This window comes from Artibeus jamaicensis, unplaced genomic scaffold (assembly GCF_021234435.1).
Source record: "Artibeus jamaicensis isolate MK-2021 breed Jamaican fruit bat unplaced genomic scaffold, CSHL_Jam_final scaffold_36, whole genome shotgun sequence".
In the NCBI taxonomy this organism is placed as follows: Eukaryota; Metazoa; Chordata; class Mammalia; order Chiroptera; family Phyllostomidae; genus Artibeus; species Artibeus jamaicensis.
In genome coordinates this window covers 721,968-738,552 of record NW_026522041.1, presented here as the reverse complement: position 1 = coordinate 738,552, position 16,585 = coordinate 721,968, and the positions used below count along the sequence as shown (strand labels likewise).

General features: G+C 45.7%; 1 protein-coding gene across 1 annotated transcript in view; it reads left to right on the top strand.

Annotated features, from left to right (window-relative positions):
• The first annotated feature begins 1,784 nt into the window (after positions 1 to 1,784).
• Positions 1,785 to 16,585, top strand: part of LOC119038241 (carcinoembryonic antigen-related cell adhesion molecule 1-like) — a 28,539-nt gene continuing 13,738 nt past the window's right edge. Inside the window, exons 1-2 of the mRNA XM_053657144.1 lie at positions 1,785 to 4,939; positions 13,932 to 14,285. Of these exons, the coding sequence (XP_053513119.1) occupies positions 4,849 to 4,939; positions 13,932 to 14,285 (445 nt within the window). The 5' untranslated portion in view covers positions 1,785 to 4,848. The remainder of the gene's footprint in view (positions 4,940 to 13,931; positions 14,286 to 16,585) is intronic.

Here is a 16,585-nt window from a genome sequence, read left to right as displayed (position 1 = left end):
TTTTGTGCCAACACCATGCTGTTCTAATTACCGTAGTTCTGTAGTGTAATTGGAAGTCAGGTAGTGTGATGCCTCTGGCTTTTTTTTTTTTTCTCAGAATTGCTTTGGTTATTTGGGGTCTTTTGTGGTTTCATATAAATCTGATGGCTTTTTTTGTTCTGTTTCTTTAAAAAATGACATTGCTTAAATCTGTATGTTGCTTCAGGTAATGTGGCCATTTTAACTGCATTGATTATTCCCATCCATGAACACGGAATATCTTCCCATTTCATTTTATCTTTCTCAGTCTGTTTTAATAGTGCTTTGTTGTTTTCAGCCTATAGGTCTTTCCCACCCTTTGGTAAGATTATCCCCAGGTATTGTATTCTTTTGGTTACAATTGCAAAAGCAATTGTTTGTTTTTTTCTAATTTCTTTTTCAGAAGTTTCATTGCTAGTACACAGGAAAGCAGTGGATTTTTGTACATTGATTTGTATCCTGCAACTTTGTTTATTGTTTCTAATAGTTTTTTGGTGAAGTCTTCAGTGTTCTCTATGCACAGGACCATGTTGTCTGCAAAAAGTGACAGTTTTACTACTTCCTTCCCAATCTGGATGCCTTTTATTTCTTTATCTTGCCTTTTGCTCTGGCCAGGACTTCCAGAACTATGTTGAAGAGCGGTGAGAGTGGGCATCCTTGCCCCACTCCTGATTTTAGAGGAAAAGCTTTCGGTTTTTTGCTATTGAGTATGATATTGTCTGAGGGTTTGACATCTAAACCAAACCTTCTTTTCTTCTGTACTTATTTTATCGAATGTTTTAATTCTAAATGTATGTTCTATCTTCTCAAATGCCTTTTGTGCATCTGTTGATAAGATCATATAATTTTTTATCCTGTCTTTTGTTGATTTGGTTTATCACATTGATCGATTTGTATACATTGAATCATCCTTGTGCCCCTGGCATGAAGCTCACTTGATCATGGAATATTATTTTTTAAGTATTGTTGTGTTCAATTTGCTAGTATTTTCTTTAGAATATTGTTAAAATGTTTTATTGACTATGCTATTATAGTTCTCCCATTTTCCTCCCTTTAGTCCCCTCTGCCCTGCACACCCCTTTCCACCCACACCCCCCCTTTAGTTCATGTCCATGGGTCCTACATAAAATTTCTTTGGCTTCTACATTTCCTGTAGTATTCTTAACCTCCATCTGCCTATTTTCAACCTACCATTTATGCTTCTTATTCCCTGTACCTTTCCCCACTTTCACTGCCTCCCCTTCCCTGTCAGTAACCATCCATGTGATCTCCATTTCTGTGTTCTGTTCCTGTTCTAATTGTTTGCTTAGTTTATTTATGGTTTTGGTTGTTCATAGCTGTGAGTTTGTTGTCGTTTTACTGTTTATATTTTTATCATCTTCTTTTTCATAGATAGTCCCTTTAACATTTCATATATAGTAAGGGTTGGGTGATGATGAATTCCTTGAACTTGGCCTTATCTGAGAAGCACTTTATCTGCCCTTTCATTTGAAATTATCTAGCTTTGCTAGATAGAGTAATCTTGGATGTAGGTCCTTGCCTTTCATGACTTGGAATACTTCTTTCCAGCCCCTTCTTGCCTGCAAGGTCTCTTTTGAGAAATCAGCTGACAGTCTGATGGGAACTCCTTTGTAGGTGACTGTCCCCTTATCTCTTGCTGCTTTTAAGATTTTATTCTGGGGTGTTTTTTTTTTGTCTTGGCTAATGTAATTAGGATGTGCCTTGGTTTGTTCCTCCTTGGGTCCAACTTCTTTGGGACTCTCTGAGCTTCCTGGACTTCCTGGAAGTCTATTTCCTTTGCCAGATTGGGGAAGTTCTCCTTTATTATTTGTTCAAGTCAGTTTTCAATTTCTTGGTCTTCCTCCTCCCCTTCTGACACCCCTATGATTCGAATGTTGGAATGTTTAAAGATGTCCTGGAGGTTCCTAAGCCTCTCCTCAGTTTTCTTAGTTCTTGTTTCTTCATTCTGTTCTGGTCTAATGTTTCTTTCTTCCTTCTGCTCCAAACTGTTCATTTAAATCCTGGTTTCCTTCCTGTCACTGTTGGTTCCCTGTATATATTTCTTTATTTTACTGTTCATAGTCTTCATATTTTCCTCTAATTTGTGACCATATTCAACCAATTCTGGGAACATCCTCAATACCAGTGTTTTGAACTCTGCATCTAATAGGTTGGCTATCTCTTCATCACTTAGTTGTATTTTTTATGGAGCTTTGATCTGCTCTTTCATTTGTGCCATTTTGTATTGTCTCCGCAGGGCTGCTACATAGTAGTGGGTGGAGCCCTTGGTACTTACCAGGGCAGGGTAACCCACATTGCTGCATTGAGATGCTATATTTAAGGGAGGGGTCAGAGAGGGAACAGTGCCACTTGCTCTGCTCTCTGATAGTTTTCAGTCACTTCCCCCACTACCCACAATTAAATTAGGCTCTTCTGGTGCTGATTCCCAAGTGAGTGAGTTTGTGTACATTCTAGGACCCAGCGGGTCTCTCCAATGAACTCCCCTGTTAAGTTGGGAGTTTCTTCTGCTGCTGCCTCAACCCCACAGGTGTTTTCCATTAGAGACTTTGAAGCTTTATTTACCCTCACTGGAATCCTAGGTTTCATGGTCTGTCTCGCTCCCCAATTGTTCCTCTCGGTTTATATGCATGCATATGTAGGACTGCCCAGTCTGCAAACCACCACCTCACTCAGTCCTCCAGCTGATGACTTGCCATGGGTCCTCTTTACCCTAGCCACCCATCTCCACCCCTACTACCAGTCTGGATGAATATTTCTTCTTTAACTCCTTGGTTGTCTAACTTCCATACAGTTTGATTTTCTGTAAGTTCTGGTTGCTTTTTGTTTTTAAATTTGTTGTTGTCCTTCTTTGGTTGTGTGAGGAGACACAGTATGTCTACCTACTCCTCCATCTTGGCTGAAAGTCTGAAGCAAATTTTGATGGACATAAAGGGAAAGATTGACAGAAAGAGTCATAGTTAGGGATTTCAACAACCCATTGACTTCAATGGAAAAATCTTCCAGACAGAAAATCAACAAGGATACATTGGCCTTAAATGACACACTAGATCAAATAGATTTAATTGATATCTTCAGAGCATTTCAACCTATACTTATCAAGTGCACATGGAACGTTTTGTAAGATTGACCACATGCTAGGACACAAAACAAATCTCAATAAATTTGAGAAGATTTAAATCATATCAAGCATCTTTTCTGACCACAATGCTATGAAACTAGAAATCAATCACAAGAAGAACACTGAAAAAAACACACAAAGACATGAAAGCTAAATATCATGTTATTAAACAATGAATGGGTCAACAATGAGATCAAGAAAGAAGTCAAAAGGTAGCTTGAAACAAATGAAAATGAGGATGAACCAATCCAAAATCTGTGGGACATGGGAAAGCAATCCTAAGTGAAAAATTCATAGCATTACAGGTCTATCTCAGAAAACAAGAAAAAGCTCAAATAAACACTCTAACTTCACACTTAAAACAACTTGAAAAAGAACAGCAAAGTCCAAAGTGATTAGAAAGAAGAAAATAAAAATCAGAGCAGAAACAAATTAAGTAGAATCTTAAAAAATGATACAAAAGATAATGAATTCAAGAGATGGTTCTTTGTAAAGAAAAACAACATTGCCAAACCCTTAACTAGACTCATTAAGAAAAAAAGAGGAAGATTCCAAATAAATAAAATTAGAAATGAAAAAGGAGAAATAACAACTCACACCAAAGAGGTACAAGGGAGACTGTAAGAAAGTATTATGAACAACTGTGTGCCAACAAACTGGACAACCTGGATGAAATGGATAAATTCCTAAAAACATACAGCCTTCCAAAACTAAATCAAAAACAATCAGAGAATCTGAATAGACAGATTACACCCAGTGAAATTGAAGCAGTAATCAAAATACTCCCAACAAATAAAAGCCCTGTGCCAGTTGGCTTTGCATGTGAGTTTAACCAAACATTCTGAGAACTAACCTATCCTTCTCAAACTATTCCATGAAATTCAAAAGGAGGGAAGACTCCCAAACTCATTTTACCAAGCCAACATTATCCTAATTCCAAAATCAGATAAGAAACAACAAATAAAATTATAGGCCAACACCCCTGATGAACTTAGACTCTAAAATCCTCAACAAAATATTAGCAAACCAAATACAGCAATACATCAAAAAGATCATGCACCATGACCAGCTGGTATTTATTCCAGGAATGCAAGTTTGGTGCAACATTTGCAAATCAATAAATATGACTCACCACATAAACAAAATGAAGAATAAAATATCACATGACCTTATCAATATATGCAGAAAGAACATTTGATAAAATCTATGACACATTTATGATTAGTACTCTCAGCAAAGTGGGGTTAGAGGGAACATACCTAAACATAATAAAGGCCATATATGACAAACCCACTGCCAGCATCATACTAAATGAGCAAAAACTACAAGCATTCCCCTTAAGATTGGGAACAAGACAGGGATATGCACTTTCACCACTCGTATTCAACATAGTGATAGAAGTCCTAGCCTCAGCGATCAGACAAGAAGAAGAAATAAAAGGCATCCAAATTGGAAAGGAAGAAGTAAAAACTATCTTTATTTGCAGATGACATGATACTGTACATAGAGTACCCCAAAGAGACTATAGTACCCCATAGAGTCCACCAAGAGACTACCAGAACTGATCGATGAATTAAGCAGAGTAGCAGGATACAAAATTAATATCCAGAAATCATTTGCATTTTATATGCCAGTAACAAATAGATAGGGAAGTTAAGAAAACAATCCCATACACAATCATTATAAAAAGAATGAAATACCTAGGACTAAATCTAACCAAGGATGTAAAAGACCTGTACATGGAAAATTTTAAGACATTAAAGAAGGAAATAGAATGGATAGGTAAGTGGAAGCACATATCATGTTCATGGATAGGAAAAATTAACATCATTAAAATGTCCATACTACCGAAAGCAATCTATAGATTCAATGCAATTCCTATCAAGATTCCAATGATGTATTTCACAGAACTAAAACAAATATTTCAAAAATTTATATGGAACCACAAAAGGCCTCACATAGCAATAGCAATTCTGAAAAAGAATAACAAAGTTGGAGGAATCATGCTACCTATACTATAAGACCATAGTAATCAAAACAGCATAGTACTGTCATAAAAACAGAGACATAGATCAGTGGAACAGAATAGAGACCAGAAATAAACCCACACCTTTATAGTCAGTTAATATTCAACAGAGGAAGCAGGCACATACAATGGGCTAAAGATAGTTTATTCAATGAATAGTGTTGGAAAAAATTGGACAGATACATGCAGAAACATAAAACTAGACCACCTTATTACACCACACACAAGAATGAATTCTAAATGGATCAAAGACTGAAATGTTAGACCCAAAACTATGAAAATCCTAGAAAAAAATAAAAGCAGCAAAATCTCAGACATTGCTCTTAGAAATTTTTATCAGATATATGTATCCCCAAGCAAGGGAAACAAAAGAAAAAATAAACAAATGGGGCTACATCAAACTAAAAAGATTTTGCACAGCAAAAAAAAATTATCAACAAAATAAAAAGACAGCCCACAGAATGGGAGAACATATTTGCCAATCCATCTGATAAGGGGTTAATGTCCAAAATTTGTAGAAATGACAAAACTCAACACCAGAAAAATAACCCAATTAAAAAGTGGACAAAAGACCTGAATAGACACTTCTCCAAAGAGGACATACGGATAGCCAATAGACATATGAAAAGATGTACAACATCACTAATCATCAGAGAAACACAAGTTAAAACCACAATGTGATATCACCTCACAGCTGTCAGAATGGCTATCATCAAGAAATAAACAAACAGCAAGTGCTGGTGAGGATTTTGAGAAAGGGGAACCCTCATGCATTGTTGGTGGAAATGCAGACGGTGCAACCACTGTGGAAAGCAGTATGGATGTACCTCAAAAATTAAAAAATGGATCTGCTTTTTGAGCCAGCTATCCCACTTCTGCAAATATATATGAAGGAAACCAAAACACTAATTCAAAATAACATAAACACCCCTTTGTTCATTGCAGTATTCTTTACAATTGCCAAAAATGGAAGCAGCCCAAGTATCCATCAGTAGATGAGTGGATAAAACACCTAGGGGGATTTACACAATGGAATACTACTTCGTCGTGAATAAGAATAAAATTTGCCCTTTTTGACAGAATTGATGGGCCTGGAGAATATTATGCTAAGTGAAAAAGCCACTCAGAGAAAGACAAATATGCTTTCACTCATATGTGGCATATAATGAACAAACTCAACCAACAGGCAAAACAGAGACAGACTCATAGATGGAGAACAGAATGACAGCTAGGGGGGAGGGAGGTAAGGGGATGGAGGGATTCAACAAATTCAAAAAATTGTTGAATTTTGGATTCAACAAATTGATTAACCTAGACCACTCCTGTCGTGGAGTGGGAGTGCTTTGTTCTTATTGGAAGAGACACCTACTCTGGGTACAGACTTGCCTTCCCTGCACATGGAATGCTTCAGGAGCTGCCGTCCACTGACCACAGAGCCTGTCCTGCACCTCAGTTCCCCACGGGGCACTGCTCTGACTGAGGGCCTCACCTCACGGCACATGGAACACAGCAGTGGGCTCCTGCCCATGGAGGCCACTGGTCTCACAGTCCTCAAAGATCTGACTTGACAGAACAGTGAAATGGCCTTTTGGAAACTCAGTGACAGCACCAGCTAGATGACTGTACCTTGCAGGGTTGGGGAAGGCACTCCAGGAATACATATATGGTCTGAATAGGTGACACCGTGTCTCCCAGAGCCAGGTATCACAGGTTCAGGGATCAGGGGGAGGAATAGGAGAGACACCACTCATTCTTACCTCTAACGATCCACTAGCACATGCCCCAACCCCTGTGCCCCAAACACCATGCTCTCTGCTGGCCTAGAGGGCTCAGTTCTGGCAAATGAGAGAGGCTTCCACCCAGAGACACAGCAGTGTCTCACCAGGACTCACCAGGGCCCCTCGCCCTCCAGCTCTCCAGACAGTGCAGCACCTTGGAGAGCGCCAGCCCCAGCTCCACCCTTCCTCCCTCACTGGGGCCAGGGCTCAGAGCAAGTGAGAGGCTGCTCAGCACAGAGATGGTGAGGGGGCAGCAACCACAAGGACAGCTGCCTGGAACAGGAACAGGGGAGGCACTGGCTGAGGCTGCCCAACAGAGCCCAGGAATAAGGAGGAGCAGGGCAGGAACCCCAGGAAGGGGGAGGGGAGGCACACAGCATTAGGGGTTCTGCCTGGGCCCTGGGTGGGACTGTGGGTGTGAGGCAGGCTCAGGACCAGGACTTCACCCTCACAGCCCACGTGACAGAGAGCTCCCACCACAGCCCTGGATCAACGTGGACCCAACTACCAACAGCTCAGCCATAGGCACAGAGCACACGTGAGGCCCAGGTCACAGTTAACTGCACAGGAAGCAGCTCCACTCACCCAATCAGAACCACAGAGAAGTGTGTGGTGCTGTGTATCCCAGAACCTGGGCCCCTCTCCTGGGCAACAGGGACTGGGAATGAGAAGGGACAATGACTTGTCCATCCTGTCCCCTCTGCTCCCCTGACACAGACTTTCCCCTCCTGACACACCTGGTTCCTGCTCCTCCTTCTCCCCACAGACCCATCACCCAGCACTCCAGCCACACACACTGCTCCACCCAGGGGCACCCTCAGGTAGCCTGCTGGAGACAACCACAAATAAATACACATTCCTGGAACTGTGAGCCTGGTGACATCTCTCTGAGGGAAGAGGCAGGGCCAACATACTTGTAGGAAGAGAGACTGGGACCCACGGACATGGAACATTAATATGATATGTTTGGCCCCTGTGAAATGTCTATGAAATCTTGTCAAATAAATATGGTGACTGCTACACTCCCAGCTCTGTCCACCAGAGGGCAGCAGAGATACTCAACACTCAGGAGCCACCCCAGGGAGCTGCTGAACCCAGGCCTCTCTCTCCTCTTCCCTGGCAGCAGTACCCACAGGCCAGCAGGGTTTGACCCTCCCCAGCATCCCTCAGTCCTCACTCCTTGCTCTCCATTCTCCCCACACTGGACTTCATCAGCTCCTGCATAGTCAGGTGTCTCTTCAGAAAAGGCCAGCCCTCTGCAGGCAGCTGCCCCCAACACACCCTCCATGTCCTTCCAGGGGTGAATGCTCACTCACACTTCAGTCACAGCCAAAAGGCCCCTTGCTCAGAAGGGCTCTCTGTGATCCCCAGACCAGCTGAAACTCACGTGCATGCTCCAGACGTACCACACACTTGCCCTTCACAGACCATCCCTCAATAATTGACTCCTTTCTTCCATGATTTCACTGAGTGACAACAATATCTCTGTAACAGAGTAATCTCCATGAGCACAAGGCCCCCTGTGTCCTCTTCTCTGTGCAGTTCCCAGGGCCCAACACAGGGCCTGACATGTCACAGAAGCTCAGTAAATGCTCATTAAATGGATGAGGAAACAGCACAGCAGACACCTGTAACCCATGTGACACCTGAGGTCAGCACATGTTCCTTATACCTGAAGGCACTGGTGTCAGCATGGGAAGAAGCCACCAACTGCCCATGGCTGTCACAGGGACAGCCCTGTACTCCTTGTAGAGTCATCATGAAGGACATGGACCTCCCAACAAAGAGAGGCTGGAGCCCCTTCATTCCCAGAAAACCACAGCCCTCCCCACCTCCACCCTGCTAGTGACTTCTCCTGGGGAGGGGGTGGGGCAGGCAATGAAGCCCTTGCTCTTCTCACAGAGACCTGACAGGGTGCAAACTCTGGGTTCTCCACACCAGTGAGTCACCATCAGGGAGGCAGAGAGTCCCTCCTGACTACAGAAGAATCAGGGGTGACTTCCCATCCACAGGGTCCCTGGTTCAGGGGGACCCCTGCCTGCGGTCCTCAGCAGACATCCCACCAGGCAGCCCATGGTGTCCTGAGGAACAAGGGGCACTCCCCATGCATGATGGGACTGAAGGACCCAGGATCTGGGTGGCTTCCATCTCAGATGGTCTGAGGGTCCCACAGGGCCTCCCCATCCCCTGCCCAAGTCTCCATGTGGAGCTGCTCCAGCTCCTGGGCCTGTGAGGAGGCCTAGAGCAGATGACAGGCAGCCACACAGATGACTTGTGGTGGGGACACACAGGACAATCTGTGGACCAACCCCCAAGCTTGAGCCCTCTCCTAAAACACTCAAGAGACCCCTCACCTGGCTTGTCCTTTGAAACCTCAGGGACAAAGAGCTGCTCCTGAGACAACACATCCCCCTGGGATACAGTTCTCCTGACACCAGATCAGGACCCCTCTGAACAACTCTCTCTGGGCTCAGTCAGTCCTGGGATTGAGTCAGGAATCCAGTGATCAGGACCCAGGCTAACTGGCCGCTTGGCACAGTGGTCAGAGAGCCCAGGTCTCCCCAGAGTTCAGGGTCGGCATCCTTGTACAGCCTCTGACATTGGCCGCAGGTCACCTTAATGCCCTCCAGGGGGCAACATTGAGACACACAGGCAACACAGGAAACTGCAAGAACCTGGCTTTGGCTAAGGAGGTAGAAAAAGAGCCTGATTTCCACATCACAGACCCTTCTGGGCCCCTCCTACATGCCCACTCTGTCCTACTGGCTCCTTCTTGGGGCCTGGGAGCACCTGCTCTCCCAGGGGTCCTTGCGCTGCTCCCCACTCCCTGTCTGGCACCACCCATGGGCAAGGCTGAGTGACAACAGGCAGTCCCCAGGCAGAGGACAGAGGCTGTCCCCATGATCAGGGAGCACATAGACAGCATCACCCAACAGGCACAGAGAGAGAGTGTCTCCCTGAAATTGCCCCTTGAGGACCAGGGAGCCCACAGCCACCAGACCACCTACCACCCTCTTTATTGCCAGGACACGCAGGACACCTCTCCCTTCACACCCAGGACTGCAGGTCCTTCTGAGATACCCAGTCCTGGGTCTCTGTCCTTAGAAGCAGAAGACACACTGGTGACACCTGAAGACAGAGGGTGGGTCCCCTCACCAGTCCTCACCCAGCTTGCCCCTTTCTTACCCCAGAGTCACCTCTGTGACCTTCCTGCTGGGAGGACACCCACCTCCCCAGAGGATCTGAGAACCTGGGGGAGACCCGGTGCCCAGCTGGGCTCCTGTGTCACAGAAACAATCCCCAGGTTTGGGGGCCCCTGGGGCTCTCTGTGTGGTGCTGACAGACTCAAGACCAGGACACAGCAGAGACCAACGCTGGGAGGACAGGGTTGTCCTCTCGGGAAGGGTCTCCATCTGCCTCACTGTTAGACTGTGCTCCCACGCTCCTGTGATTTTTTTTTAATGAACAAGTTTAGATGTTTATGAGAAATGTCAAATGAAACATTCTGATGGATTTATTAAGGGGAATTTGATTTCCATTTCCCTGGATTTTTTACTGCCATATGCCCAGGTTATTTGGTATAAGCCCAATAATTACTTGGTAAATGGAAGAGAGAGAGGGAGGGAGGGAGGAAGGAAGGGCTTCACAGGCCAGTAAGATCAACCTCCCCTGACAGCTTGTTAGATGCAAAGTCTAGGTCCACTGCACACCTGCCAAGTCAGAATCTGCATTTGTAATGGGACCTGAGACCCTCCCTGTGCACTGGAAGGGGAGAGTGTCTGCCCCACCACCATATCTCCGGGCCACACCTGGTTGGGCATCCACCTTAGCAGGACAGCTGCCGATGCATCATTTCTAAGGTGTCATCTCCACACTCACAATCTTTACAAAATTCCACAAGGGATTCCAATATACAACAGGGTTACATCCTTGTGACAAGAGTTCCTGATGATGCCCCAGGGCTCCTGCTCTGAACGAAAACCCTAGAGAAATCCTGACCTGTGTGGCTCAGTTGGTTGGACATGTGAAAAGTGACAGGTTTGATTCCGGGTCAAAGCACATGCCTGGGTTTCAGGTTCAGCTTGGGCCTGGGCACATACATTGCAAGCCAACTGATGTTTCTCTCTCACGTCAAAGTTTCTCTCCCTCTCTTTCTTCCTACCTTCCTTCCTCTCTAAAAATAAATAAATAAAATCATTTTTAAAAAAAACTAGAAGAGATAGGAAGGGCTTGAGGGTGACACTGCGCTGCACCCTACGTGCAGCTGTGGGGAACGCCCCCTCCCGGCTGTCCCCAGCCTGGGCGCATCCACACGGGTGGTGCCTGCGCGCGCAGGAGGGTTGGGGATGGAAGAGTGGAGAATCACTGTGAGGAAGGGCAGAGGTCTCAGCCAGTCCCAGGATCTGAAATCTAGATGGAAGATAAAGGGAAAGGAGGAAACAAGGAAGACTGAAACGAGAGGCGATAGAGGGAGATAGAGGGAGGGACCTGGGTACAGACCCCGCCCCCGCACCACGTGACCGGGGAGCGCTCCCGGAGCGGGCTCGCCACACCTGGAGTGGACCGGCAGCTCGCACACTTCGGACAGCGAAGCCCGTGAACATTTCTGGAATCGAAGCTCCTCTCACAGAGGGAGGGACGGAGCAGACAGCAAACGCCATGGAGTCCCGCTTAGCCACTGCCGGGCAGGGGGTCCTGCTGGCCCGTAAGGAGGGGACAGTCCCTGGGAAGTGGACAGGAGGATGGGGACAGAGACTGGCTGGGTCCCCTGGGGAGGACAGGGGTCTGAGAGGGCACAGGGGCTTCTGTTGGGCCCTGAGGGGAGAGGACAGGGAGCAGAGTAGGATGGGGTTTGGGGGGCTCAGCAGCAGGGAAATCCCATGACCCACCTGTAAGTGTGAGGGGCAGGAAAACCTCGATTGCGGTAGGTTTTAAAAGTTATTTATCATAATAGTAGTTATAATAGTAGCTAACAATTACAGACTATTTCCACTGTGTGTGGCTTTTTGCTAAGGTTTTAACTGATCATTACATTAAATATTTAAAGCAATACCATGAAATAGGTCCTCTTATTGTAACTTCCAGTTGTGGAATATGAGGCTCAGATAAATTAAGAATCTTGTGCAAGAAATTTGTAATTGTAAATGTAAATCATAATTGTAAATCATTCTTTACAAAAGAAGAAAGATCTCAAATCAACACCCTAACTGTACAACTTAAGGAACTAGAGAAAGAAGGACAAAATAAACTCAAAGCTAGCAGAAGGGAGTAATAAAAATTAGAATGGAGATAAATAAAATACAGAATGAGAAAAAACAGTAGTGAAAATTGATGAAACCAAAAGTTGGTTTATCAAAAAAGCCTAACAAAGTCGACAAACCTTTAACTAGACTGGCTAAGAAAAAAGAGAGAAGATTCAAATCATTAAAATCAGGAATGAGAGTTGGAATGTTACTGCCAATTCTACAGAACAAATAAGAGTTCTGATAGTACTGTGAGTGACTGTATGCCAACAAATTAGACAACTTAGGTGAAATAAACAAATTACTAGCTCCAAACCTTCCAAGATGGAATCACAATGAAATAGAAAATATGAGTAACAGCATAATCAATAAAAAAGGCAAAAAAAAGAATGAATTATACAATATGATATAATTTATATAAGAGCAAATTTTATTGCCAAAAATAAAAAATAATGAAGACCTTTAAAAAAAAAAGAAAATATGAGTAGACCTATAAATAGTAAGGAGAAGAATCAGTGTGAGCATTTGACAGAAATTCATCATTTTTAGAAAAAATAAAAACAAACTAAAAATGGAAAGACACTACCTCAATATTATAAAGATACTTTATGAAAAAAACCCACAGCTAACACCATTCTCAACTGTGAAAGAGTAAAACTTTTTCTAAGATCAGGCAGAACACAACAATCTCTGATTTTGCCGTTTTTTTTCCACAAACACTATTGGAAATTTTGGCCAGTTATTAGGTTAGAAAAAGAAATAAAATGCATCCAAGTTGGAAAGGAAGATGTAAAATTACCTCTGTTTGCATATGGCAGGGACTTTATGTAGAACACACTAATGATCCCACAAAAAAAAAACTCTTAAAACTAATAAACAAATTACTAGCTCCAAACCTTCCAAGATGGAATCACAATGAAATAGAAAATATGAGTAGACCTATAAATAGTAAGGAGAAGAATCAATATGAGCATTCGACAAAATTCACCTTCTTTATTTTTATAAAAATACTCTAACTAGAAGTAGAAAGAAACTACTGCAATATTATAAAAGTCATTTATGGAAAAAGAGAATTAATTTCTGAAAACTGGTGAGAATAATAACAATTTATATCAGGGGTGACACCAGGAAAACGTAACCAGGGGCACTAAACGTCCTTACCACCAACCTCAGAAAGAAGCAGATGCACCCCAGGAGGAGCAGGACCTGGGACCACCCACTCATTGCCCCACAGGTGCTTGCAGCCTGTGGGAGGCACTGGGGGTACAACAGGGTCAGACACGCCTCTGCCCCAGCGGAGCTCACGTTCTGTGGGGAGGGGACAGACAAGGAAAGATCTGGATGTGATATCAGGTACCCAGAGGTGCAACAAAAGGAAAAGAGCCAGGGCAGGTCAGAAGGTGAAGACACAGGGTCTCTGGAAAAAGTGGGCAAGAGAGAAGTGTTTCGAGGATGCTCCTGACTGTCCGCAGGGGCCTGAGGGCAGTGAGGGGGTGAGACAGGCGAATGCCTAGAACAGAGTTTCGAAACAGAAGAAATAATGGGTTTAGAAGCACTGAAGTAATGGTGGCTGTGCTGCTGACCTTGACCGTGGGAGACACACACACACGCTTGCACTCATACATGCACTAAGGTTGAGATGAAGAGACCTGCTCAGGACCCATGGCTTCATCTTTCCCTCCCAACACATAGACCCGAAAACTGATTGACTTCTCCTTTCCTCCTAGTCTCCCTGTTAAGCTTCAGGAGCCCACCCACCACTGCCCAACTCACTGTTGCATCAATCAATGCTACTGAAGGGGACGATGTGCTTCTCCTTGTCCTCAATCTGCCCGAGAACCTTATAGGCTATGGCTGGTACAGAGGGGAAAGTGTGGACAACAACCGTGTAATTGCAACATATGTAATACACACTCAAGAATTTACCCCGGGGCCTGCCCACAGCAGTCGAGAGACCATATACCCCAATGGATCCCTGCTGCTCCAGAACATCACCCTGAAGGACACAGGATACTACACCGTACAAGCCATAAGGAAAACTTTTCAGAAGGAAGAAGCAAAGGGACACCTCCGTGTGTACCGTGAGTGATTGCTCTCTGCCCTCTGGGGGTTGGGTGGGGTGAATTCTACTCACACTCAGGTCTCACTCCCTGGACTCTGCTTCCATCCCCCTCTGCTTCACGTCCCGGGGGGGAGTTGGACATTTAGTGCAGGACACACATGGTGGAGACAAACTTCCTAAGATCAGAATTCAGTCCTGCACACATTCATTCACCACAAACAGAGTACCAGTCTGATGGGAGTAACTCAGCAGAAAGAGACCACTCTCAGTCAAGCTTCCTGGACCTCTCCCCATGACCATGACCCTGAGAAAGACCCTGCAGGGCTCAGACAGGGCCTGACCTGAGGGTGCCCTTTGGGAACCTCATAGAGCTAAAAGTGGCAGTCCTTCCACAGACGCCTGTCCTAGGGAGCCTGGGGAACCTGGGTCAGGCTAGTTTCATGTGTGGGCAGGGCTGACTGGGAGCCACAATTTCCCAGGTGCCTGAATCACAAGGCTCTTGAGCTGGTCACCAGCGAGGGCTCAGGTTCAAGAGCTACATCTGGGCACTGGTAGAACATGGCCCTTCACCTGAGACTATCAGTGGAGACTATCATGTGGACAAGGTCCCCAGGCCATTAGCTACCTGCCCTGGGGAACATAGGAGATTCCAGAGGAAGGTCAGTGTCCCCAGGGGAGGAACAGAGAAGATGCTGCTCATAGCCCCTCGTCCACCAGGAGTCAGGCCAGGGAGTCCTCTATCAGGGACACAAATGGTCACAGAGGCTGTTAGCTGGGTCAGCTCCTCTGTTCCAAGTGTTAGGTCAGGAAATTGGGAAAGATTTAAGGATCATCTAGAGACAGCCTGGCAAGCCCAAGACCAGTTACAGGGGCACATTCATGCAGAGTCACACAGACCAGGACTGTCCAGTCTGAGTCACGCCAAGACCTGTCTGCACTCCCAGCCCATCCTCCCCTCCACTCCAAGGGCCTGTCAGGCATGTGTAGACCCTGACACCAGCTGCCAGTTCAGATCCTTTCTTCTTAGATGTGGCCAGCACAGAGGGAGAGATTTTTTTCTTTTCTTTTTTTTATTGATTATGCCATTACAGTTGTTCTATCCCTCCTTCATTCCCCTCCACCCTACCTCCCGTCCCCATCACCCCCCCCTTTAGTTTATGACCATGTGTCTCAAGTTCTTTAGATTCTATATTTCCCATACTAATCTTGCCCCCCCCATCTATTTTCTGCTCTGGGAGTCAAAGGAAATGGAGAATTAATCTGTTTTTACTCCAGAACCAAAGTACCTGCAGTAACAATCAGAGTCAGTGCTGGGAACGCCCAGGGCTCCCCCTCAGGTGGCCCATCCACACCTCCCTGCCCTGGACTTGCAATCCCTTCTTTGCTTCCTGATGTGTTGGTGTCACTCCCACTGGATATGAAGGGAAGGACTTTGCCTCTCACTCCTCACTCCACACCTGCAACCAGCTCAGGGACCAGCACTCAGTAGCTCCTTGGTGTAGGATAGGAGTGAGAGGTGGAAAAATGAATGAATGAATGAATGAACCATAATCTGTACAGAAACTGGAACCTGGATATAGTCTTAGTAGGTTTTGGCAACACCTGTTCCCTGTCCCTCCAGGGACAGAGACCCACGTTCCATCCCTCTGACCACCTGCCCTTGAAGCCCCCTCAGGAGCCAAGTTTCACAGAGACTGTGGGGCTGCCCAGCTGCGGGAGGGACTTTCCCAGCTGCACTGATCCTGCCCTGGGGCAGCCCTGGGCTCTTGGCCCCTGGGGTCCTTGAAGTCACCTATAACCCCCACTGCTCACCAAAGACATTTCTGGCTCTCTCTGCTGCTTCCATGTCCCTCATCTGCCTCCTCCTTCACTCCAGCCCCACTGCCCTGCTTTGCTCTGCTTCCTCCACCCTGCAGGCTCCCCAGGTTCTCCTGCTCACACCTGTTCCCAGGCCCATCCTCCTGGGCAACAGGAAGGACACAGAAGTCAGTCAGAGCAGCAGCCCTGCCTCCATCAGGAGCCAGGTTCCCAGGTCACAGGAGAAAGAGCCTCCACTGTGCCCCATCCAGGGCTCCTTCCCTCCCTCATGCCAAGAACAGGAACAGGACACCTGACAGGGACATGTAACCATTGATCTACTCTCTGCGTGACTCTACCAGGGAGTCAAAAGCAGAAGGACAGGCCTCAGTCTCCAACAGGGCTCACTTCATCCCTGAATCGTGACACATCTGTGTCTAGTGTGAGTCTCCTGTTCGTTCCAGCATCTCCCAACTTTCCCAAAGTGGGGCTGGTGACGCTGCCCCATCTGACTGGTTCACT